This window comes from Thunnus maccoyii, chromosome 18 (assembly GCF_910596095.1).
Source record: "Thunnus maccoyii chromosome 18, fThuMac1.1, whole genome shotgun sequence".
Taxonomy (NCBI): Eukaryota; Metazoa; Chordata; class Actinopteri; order Scombriformes; family Scombridae; genus Thunnus; species Thunnus maccoyii.
This window is the reverse complement of record NC_056550.1, coordinates 5363425-5373615: the sequence shown is the minus strand read 5'-3', so window position 1 is coordinate 5373615 and position 10191 is coordinate 5363425. Positions and strand designations below refer to the sequence as shown.

Genomic DNA, 10191 nt, shown 5'->3' with positions numbered 1-10191 from the left:
ATGTCATGTTGAGATGACCTTAAAATCAAAATTGTACTCTGAGATGCTTTATTATACACACCAGCCCTGTAATCTTGTTCTGGTTTAAATGCTTAAGTCCACTTCAGGGACAGCTGCTAAATGTCTCAGCTGTAGGTGCACATCATACCATCCAGCTAAGTCTCATTATTGAAACTGATACAAATCTTTCATGCTGAGTGGGTTCTTGTCTTTTCAGGGGGGACTTATGCATCTTAAGGAGAGGGGGGAGGCAGAGCAACATCACCCTCTGTAACCATTTGTTCCTTGTTAACTATGGAAACCGACCACGCTCAAACAATCCTTTAACCACTCAAGACTCTAATTCTGTTGCTACCGGTAACACACAAACATCACACCAGACAAAGCTCACCATGTGTGTCACCATTTGCATTTATTGGAGAGGAAGGGAAAGGGGGAGAAGCAAGTACAAAAGCACAACTGAGCTACATATCAATGCCACGCTACTTTTGTTTGCCACTGCTTTGCGTGCGTACTTTAAATAGGTAGCAGGGCGCCTTAAAGCGCTGCAGTACTATAACAGCTCGCTGGTGGCTTATGGAAGGTGATGGAATGCTTCTCGCTTCTAAATAACTGTGATCCTATTCAGATGCGTTAATAACAAGTGAGGTGCTCTGAAGCTGCCCATCTATAGCTGCCACTGGCACAGTGAAGAACAGCAAGACATGAGGATGAGAAAGAAATGAGGGAAACAAAATGGACTGTGGCAGACAGGTTTCTTAAAAAAGGCCTCATCTTAAAGGAAAAATCACTTTCAGATACTTTCACATGGTTAGATATGATTGATTTGTGATGTTCAACACATTCCAGAGGTCTTTTTTTTGACGAAGTGTTGTAAATTATGGGTTCAGTGTGCCTTTTCCTGTCAAAAAAAAAGAATAGTCAGGCCCATTTTCTGCTACTGTGAGTTCAGAAACTATTGTCTCTGCTTGTGATTTCTCCCTGTATGACTGTTACGCTCATCCTTTGTTCCTGAAGCACTGAAACCAAACAAAAACAAAAGTGCCCCAGTAATGTGTGGAACATCAACATCAAGAGTTGTATTTTAGCATAATTTTTTCCTTTCAAATTCCTTCAAAAAAGAAGTAAGTGCACTTTCCTGTAAATGCACTTAAGAATGGGCAAAAAGACTCCCTACACTCAACCGTCATGAGTAATTTCGGTCAGTACCACATTTCAGAGAGGTTTATTAGCAGGTGCTAAAAGAATAAATGTAGTCCTTTGAAATATAAAAACAGTTTGTATTGATTTTAAGTCTGCCAGTCAGTGATGTGACTCATCAGCTCTCTCTTGTAAGACCCAATGAAGAAATCAAACCATAGGAAGAGACAATAGAAACATGTAAAACATAAATTAATCCACAAATGGTAAAGACATCACTTAAAAAAAAAAGAAACGAGGAATCAAGACACACAACCATATGAACTTTAAAGGCAATATTTTCTACTACGAGGGAAGCTGTAGTCAAAATATTCAGCCTTGTGAAAGAAACAATGAAATTGTAACACTAAAGCTAGAGAACAAACAACAATTGATTCAATCTGACATTGTTGGCCACACACCTCCAATTTCACAGCCAACTGCTGTCTAAGCTTATGCACAAGGTTTGAATGGATAGTTTTTGGGAAGTACAATACAATATTAAATGAGAAGACTGTATGAAATATAATTATGCTGTAAATATGAAGGGACAGCCAACTGCTTAGTTAGCCTAGCTTAGCATAAAGAGTGGAAACTAGCTAAAGGCTAGCTAAAGCTCACAAATTAACACATTATATCTTGTTTGTTTGATTTGTAAAAAAATTAAAGTGTATCTGGCTGTTTTGCTCCATTTCCAGTCCTTCTGCTAGGCTAAGCTAACCAGCCGCTAGCTGTAGCGTCATATTTACTGTACAGACATGAAAGTGGTATCAATCTTCTCATCTAACTCTCCCCAAGAAAACAAATAAGCTTATTTCCAAAAATGTCTAACAAGTGCTTTAACAAATCTGGTTAAAAAAATAACATGTTGATCCAAATCAATAAATATGGAGATTGTCAATAAAATAAATCAATCACAGTGGACTATAGAGAACAAAACGATCATGCTGCCGACCATTTTTACTGGTCATACACAAAAAGGTTGTGCTTGTATTTTCCAAACTGCTTGCAGCAGCACTTATGTTGGTAACAAGTAGTGACAATGTGTAAAAGTGACATGTTTTGACTCAATCATGTCACTTTTGATAACAGAAGATTAACATCTGAAATGTAAATGACCTCTGTCATCATCTCTGTTGGTGGGGGGATGCCTTAGATTCTCCCTCCTGTACCTTTCGAGAGCTTTTAGACACATTCAACTCTACATACAATTTTTAGATAAATATTTATATTCACATGGAAACCAGTCCTATAAAGTAGACATTCCTCTACCAGGCTGTCTTTTACGTTCCTACGCATTCAACATGTTTTTTTTTAAAGAATATAAATAGTGTACTTTAAAAAATCTAGTAAAAAAAAATGCTTTGCACAGCTACATATTTTCACATGTTAACACACACGGGATAAAAAGGAAAACAAAGAAGCTTAATATGGGCCATTCTAGCTTTTTATACAGTGGTAAAACCTTAGAGGTAGAAAAAGTATAAAATATTATTGAGAACTTTAACAAAAAAACAGACACAGAAAAAAACAGCAACATGTTTGTAGGCTCCCTCTTCTCAAACAGCTGAGATTGTATTTTGGATCCCTCACTGTAGACATGAAATAACACAGCCCTCATTAAGATACAAGGTAAAAAAAAAAGGGGACAGGTGGTAACAAAACATCCAGGTGAGTCCCTTCCTGGTGACATAACACGGTCAAAACATGGCCAATGGCAGCTATAGCTTCCTGGCTAACCGACTGACTGGTGAGATGGGTTATATACTGGACATGTGTGTATTTGTTGCATGAGAGAAAAGCTGAGGGACTGATTTGCTCTGGGTTCAAACAGCCACTGTCGGTGTTCACCTGAACATCCAAGAATTCATGTTTACAGCTGCTGAATTCTTGAAATCGTACAATAAACAAACAAAAAAACAAAAACTTCACGTGATGCTTTTCACAGGTCCAGACTAAAGTCACATTAGGGTGTCAGGAATTCAACTGAACGTTAGCATTTAGCTTCTTTAAGAAGCTACTGCTGCTTAAGAGAAGTGGAACTCCTTTTCGACATTCTTGAAGGGTCATTTATATAACTAATATTAAAAGAGAAATTATTCTTCAGAGAAATTTCCATACACTCGGGTCTGTAGACCATTTCTTACCTGACACCATCTTAACTCTTCATACCATTTTAAATGTTTTTCCAGACAAAACTAGTGTAACAATATGTGAAATGACAACATGATAACAAATATGTAAGTAAAGTGAATGAGTTGTTATAGTTAATATTAGCTGGGAGTTTATATTATATTCATGGAGATCATTGAACGTCAGGATTTTTGATCCATTTTTAGATTTTTGATCCATTTTTAGATTTTTGATCCATTTTTAGATTTTTCAACTCTCAAATTCATTTTCAGGTCTTTCAGTCTGTGTGGGAACGCTCTATTTAATCATGTGACCAGAGTGGTTAATCGAGGTCAGGGGTCCTATTCTTAGAAACTTTATGCATTTTGGACCGGGGCCGTGTCCTATTTAATTACACACAGCTGGTCAGTGTCTGCCAAAACGTGTTTTGTGAGTAAACATGCTGCCAACCTGCATCGTGTCCACTGTCTAGAGAAATGAATGAAATGGCAGCGCAGGTTCAATACCGGCTGTTGCAGATTGGATTAGCGAGCGCGCCTGGTGCTCTGTTCTAATGAAGTGCGCTAACAATGCACAATTGGTTTCAGGGCGAGGAGACATCAGCAGTTATCCTACGTAGACTGACATCACTGGCTGCTATGAATACCATTCCATCTTATGTGGACTTAATGGAAGTAAGTGAGCCTGAAACTGGAAATATAAAATCTAAACATAAATGATGATAATCAGCTTCTCTGGATTGTAAACGTCGTCATTTAAGGGCAGTAGTGCATGCATTCTCATATGCACCAGTCATTATAACTAATGTTTAAACAGAAGTTTTAGAACAGCAGTGACAAGGGAAGAGGGAATCTAGTTTTTTTTACTCTTCCTTATAGGCCTGTTCTCATTGAGAGGAAGATAACTGAAAAACACCACATGGAAAAGAGAGAGTAATTAGCAAATCCAATAAATCCATGTATTATTGTAATGTAAAGAGTAATAGCCAGTGCCATACAAAAATAAATATGAACACTAAGCTTTAGACTCTAGTTTGTCTTCAAATACATTTCTTATTGTCTCCACTACATCTAAATCATAACTCTTTGGTTATAATTAGCTTTAAGATATCTGTAGCAACAATAATGCTTTTTCTCCTGTTTATAAAAATTGTCACGAACTTATCATTACTGTTCATATGTCCTGGTCCTTGAACATATTTTTTCAAATGTGCTATTTTAAGTGTTCATTTCAGTATGAGGCCTTGCTTATTCTGACTGCAGCTTGGTCAAAATTTCCAGAGCAACATCTTACAAACTTAGGTCTAGATTCATGTAAATTTTCTTGGACTGACTCCCCAAGCCTTGACAGTGACTGCTGAACCCGGAGTATCATCTGACTCTGTAAGTGGATGGCTGTGCAGTAGCTGCTGAAAGCGTTTCGTACGACAGTGGATGTGTGTGGGTTTAAGCTCAGGATCTGTGTGCATGCCAGTGTGCAAAGGAGGATCTGTCTCTGTGTGTTTTGGGGTTTTGTGTTTGGAGTGTGAACGGAAGCTCCTCTACGTCCCTTTAGGCGGTGTCCATTTTAAGGCTGTGGGATCAATTGTCTTGCTGTTACCACGTTTGGTCTCCTTGGCTTTCCAGTCGTCAATAAGGTCCTACAGAAAGAAAATGCACCTTATTTTGGCTACACTAGTGAAGAGAGATATACCTGCCCTCAACAACCCAGAAAAAAGAGTTCTGAACTTTAACCTTAATCAATCAGTAAGAATTTTCTACCAAATGGACTAAACAGCATAAAGGAAAATTAATTCCTTTGTTTCCTACCTGTCTCTTTAAAACCAGGTGCTTTCCCTTCCAGTATTTGAGCATCTGGAGGGACTGCAGTGTGCTGACAATATCCACTGGGTTCACTGCCGTCTCCTGACTGATCTCTGTGAATATAAGTGTGGGACGAGCGTTAGAGTGATGGGATCAGCACTCTGTCTGATAAAGGAAAACTATGTGATGCTACTATCTTGACCAGATAGTCGGTCTGTCAATCCACCACTTTGGTCTAAGCTCAAAGATGTTGAAGTTGGACCTTTCGGATGTGTTACATGCTTCATGCAAAAACAATGTATTGAGCTATTTTCTGAACGGTGGAACTGATATTCACTGGGACACTGACTTCCAGCATGCATTACATCTCTATTAAGTTAATTATTCACAGTAACATCAAACAATTTAAAAAAAATCTGAAATTACAGAAAGAAATGTGTTTTTGTTAAACATCACGGTTGTGGCTTTTTATGAAATGTGCAAACACGGCAGTGTGTTTACAACTAATCAAAATGCTTTTCAATAATGACAAAACCCTCTTTGTACAATGTCATGTGTTTGTTAATCTCTACAGGCATGGCAAAGAATGGCAGAAGCAGAGCGGCTGAATTAACACGAGAACACATTTCAAATACGCACTGGGATGATTGAGAAGTCATTTGTATAACTCTGTACGAGTTGAAAACATCTTACTAAATCCAATATAACATGCAGACATTTTAAAAAAGAAAATAAAAGAACTACAAACTTAAAAGAAAAGGACAGAAAGAGGCTTAGACAGGAGGGAACGGTGTGTTGTTATAGAACCATTCTCTGTTTTGTCATACTGTCAAGGTTGCTGTCTAACCCTGATGACATTCTATTATTTCATGCTTTCGTGTTGAAAAACTACTTCTTTATTCTGTGGGACAAGAAAGACTTTTGAATTGTTGTGAGTCTGAGTTATTTGTGAACAATTATAAAACTCATCAGAAAAACTCAGGTATGTATAATCAGTGCTGTAGACTCTTATTCATGTTTTTTATTCGTCACAGTAACAGAGATTTTCTCAGGAATGGACACAACCAGCAGAACAAAACGGATGTACTAAGCATGATGTTCCCTCACTCTTCTGAATGTGTTTGGGATGATCTATTTCTCAAGACTTTGCGGTTGAAGTCTAGTGTGCATCAACCTTCATTTGTCACCTGAACACTGACTTGGCGTGGCCTCGGTACTCTTTGATTCATTCACACAGGTGGACACGCATGAATGCATGCATGCCCATATTAACACACAAACAGTCTGAGGAAAGTTCTGGTTCCACTACCCCCCCACCCATCCTCTCTTCCCAAAAGTTCCCGTCTCTTTCCAGCATTTTGGAGAGTGTGGCTCAGTTCTGACCTTTGATGGAGATCTCCTTGCCCTGGAAATTGTTCAGGTAGCGTAGCAGCACCTCTTTCCAGTAACTACGGTAGCTGATAAGGCCCAGATCAGACAGGGGACGCTCCGGTGAGCCCACCTTCTCCTCCACCTTGGACAACAGGTAACCTGGAAGGACAGATCAAATTGAGCTTTATGTTGTTCTCCCACTGAGAAAATGAGACAAACAAACACACATACAAGGACACATTAAGATCAACACACACACACACACACACATACACAGGGTGTCTGTACTCACTGAAGTCTATAAGCATCTTGCCGTAGCCCTGCCTCATGTACTGCGGCATGGTGAGGATGCAGGACACGTTGTAGTTCAGGAAAGAGTTCTTCTCCTGCATTAAGAGAATAAATCCATAAATACAACAGTCTGACTGACATTTAGTTTATCAGTACTAATGTCCTTGAATTTAACGTTACTGATATTTTGAGCTGATATTTACACAATCAGCAGATATATTTTATGACAGAAAAAAGATTGTAGAGAATATATAGAACTGATTGTGTTCCCTTTGGCTTTGTAACTTCATGTATGCTCACTTCTCTCTGATACCTTGACATTAAATGACAGAAAACAGGACTGAATTAAATATATAACATGTCCTGGGGAAATATGCAATAATTGAAATCAATTTATGAGTTTCCATTTGCTCTAGCTTCTACAATCTAAAACTAGCTAATCAATCCAATTCACTCTCAAACCTACATCTAAAAAAAAAAATAAATCTATTGTCGAAAGCAAGGGGACTTTGTAATTGGTTTACCTTGGAGAAGTATCCGACTAGATGGCACCCTGTGTTGTCAGCTTCAGTCATGACATAGAAGAGGAAAGGTTCAACATCGTAATACAAAGTCTTGTGGTCCAGGAAGAGTTTAGCCAGCAGACACAAGTTCTGACAGTAAATCTGGGAGAAAAGCATCATAGACATTATTTTTTATAAAAGCTGAATTCGTGACAGAGGTCTTGAGACATTCAGATGTAAACGTTGGTTAGAAAAGGACGGAGACGCAGGTCATACATCAAGCTAATGAAGTGATGCTATAAAACCTACCAGGACTGTTGACAACCTCACATGTAAGATGTGTTTCCTGGACCTTCTGCATGAAGGTCAGGAAGAGTTGTCTCACCTTGTTCTTCTTTCCGTCCACCTCAAACACAGAGATGTTCCCCTTCCTGTAGATCTCGTCACCTGGAGGATGCTTCCATACACACTTGGCCTTTATGCAACAGAGATAAACAAGAGGAGACCACAGCAGAGGTTTGTCTATATCAGTAAAGTCACAAATTTCACTTTCAGTTTCACGTAGTGGTCATTCTTTTTAAGGTTCAGTTCAAATCTCTAGTCAGGGACCAGGCTTAAACCACACTAAATATATTTTAAACAGTTTTAATCCCGATGGCCTGTTCTTATTGATGTTAGAAATACTAATTCTTTTTTTAAATACTTCATCTCAAAAATTGTGTTGTGGCCATACATCTGTTTCTGATACCGGTTTTAAACCATCCAGTTCAGCAGAGAAACCAGTCTGGTAAAAAACCCCTTTCTCTCTTACCGTATCTTATTTCCCTCACTCATAAATAGAAACTGTACGAACTGCATCAGAGAGGCAAAGATATACAGTCTATCTAAATAGAGTCTGCATGGTCTAGGAATAAAATAATGAATCGCCTTAGGCGTTGAGATAGTAAGATTATAGTCTGATGCATTTATGCTACAGTCCATTCCCACTTTGATTTTTTCCACTGAGTGGAAGTTTCACTTTTTTTGGTTATCAATCAGAGACATTTAAGCTAAGATAAATTACACCTTTGTCTCTCACCGACCCCTAACCACACCTGAAACAATTAGTATTTTGTGGTGTTTGGCGTTTTTTTTTTCACTGAAATGTGGGATGAATGAGGGAACAAGAACCACCAAAGTACTGAAACATATTTTTTAATAGAACTTTGTCTAAGAAAATATTTTTTAAACAAGACATCTCCCCAGTGGAGAGACCACTGAAGAACAGCCTAATACATTCATTACTTTATGGTTGGTGCAGATTTGCTTTTGTTGTAATGCAGCTCTGTTTTTATTATAAATACTGAGGTAAGTCACAAGCAGTCATGTTTGATCGTGTACAGTACATCAGCAGATTGGAGGAGTGACGGGAATCTTAATATCACTGCTACACACTGCTTAAGTCCTTAACAGCACTTAAAATTAGTGCTGCAATGCCTCTGAGAAAAAATAAAAAATTATAAGTGATGCTCATGACAGAAGCAGAGAAAAGGCTGTGTGAAATTTGAAGACATGAAGGTGAGTTATGAGTCCAATAAATACCAAAAACAGTGAATCTGGAGGTCTGACAACACCAAGTTTAAGACTTTGCAATGCCAACTGGAATTGGAGAAAGGGAAAAGTTGCCAAGACCATTTTTAATTCGAACACAGAGCTTGTGAAATTTATAAAGCTAACCATAAACTGGTGAAATTAGAGGGCAGACATGAAGGGTTCTGCAGTTTGGTGTATTGCATTAAACCCATTTTGTATTAATCTAATATTGGACAGGTTGATTTATTGGCTGTATTAAAACCACAATTACTCTAGCAAACAGACCTGCATTACATGCCTACATAAAAATACTTATTAGTATGAACAGGACTTTTTTCTAAGTGCTTTTAAGAAAAGGATCTGCAGATCCCTCCAAAGATTGAAAAAGCTGTCTTACCATGTGCCTGCGCAGAATGGTCTGGCTTTTCATATACTTAAGGCAAAACTCGCACATGTATAGTCTCCCCAGGCGGGCGTATTCCTCTGGGTATGGAGAGTGGTACCAGGTGTCCAGCTCGTAGCGACCAAACACAATGGTCTTTATCATGTTGCTTCCCTCTGACACCTGACCGGCCAGACGAAGCTTCTCCTGTACAGGCCAGAACAGGAGGGAAAGGAAGATAGGGGGAGACAGTGGAAAGGAAAAAGGTGTAAAGAGGACAAGAGGAGAGGGCAGGTGAACAGGAAAAGGGGAGAGAGGAGGAAGAGAGGATATAAAGGAAAAGATCTCAATTAGTCAGGGAAGAGGATCAGGTGAGCCAAAGACCACATTTAAGGAAAACCTCAGTGGAGGCCACCAGCCATAAAATGTAAAACAATAAAAAGATGCAGGCAGAAAAAATAGGATGAGGAACTAAAAAGAAAATTCGTCAGAGAATATTATTGTTATTAATAATTAATAAACTTGTTGCCTGCAAGGATTTTCAAGACTTCTCATTCTAGTCCATAATGACATAGTCGTCTTCATAAGAAAAGTCATACAAAAAAGTAGAAGAAGATAAGATTTGCATAAAAGTAGAGCACTTCTGGTAACACAGTATTTCCACAATCTCTGAAACTAAATTTAAGTCTTAAAAATCTTAAAAAGTGTAAACATAATTCAAGGCCTTGAGTCAAGCTAATTTAATTTAAGATCATTTAAAACTATTTCAGGACCATCAGGAACCTATGTGTGAAAAAAGCGAAAAAGTAGTGTCCAATAGAACCATATCTGTGGTTTACTTTTTTCCAACATTAACTACAAATTGACTAAATTTGACTTGACTTTTTTTTTTTTTTTAAACATTATTAAAACATTTATTTAAAATTTATTAAAACATACCATGTGTGTTTAGATTGTT

General features: G+C 38.1%; 1 protein-coding gene across 3 annotated transcripts in view; it reads right to left on the bottom strand.

Annotated features, from left to right (window-relative positions):
- Positions 1-392: 392 nt before the first annotated feature.
- Positions 393-10191, bottom strand: part of LOC121885035 (histone acetyltransferase KAT7-like) — a 19359-nt gene continuing 9560 nt past the window's right edge. For all 3 annotated transcript variants that reach the window (XM_042394218.1, XM_042394215.1, XM_042394216.1), the window contains exons 9-15: positions 9249-9440; positions 7665-7754; positions 7301-7441; positions 6778-6871; positions 6498-6644; positions 5121-5227; positions 393-4951 (exon numbers count right to left, since the gene is read on the bottom strand). In XM_042394218.1, coding sequence (XP_042250152.1) covers positions 4853-4951; positions 5121-5227; positions 6498-6644; positions 6778-6871; positions 7301-7441; positions 7665-7754; positions 9249-9440 — 870 coding nt within the window. In that variant the 3' untranslated portion in view covers positions 393-4852. The remainder of the gene's footprint in view (positions 4952-5120; positions 5228-6497; positions 6645-6777; positions 6872-7300; positions 7442-7664; positions 7755-9248; positions 9441-10191) is intronic.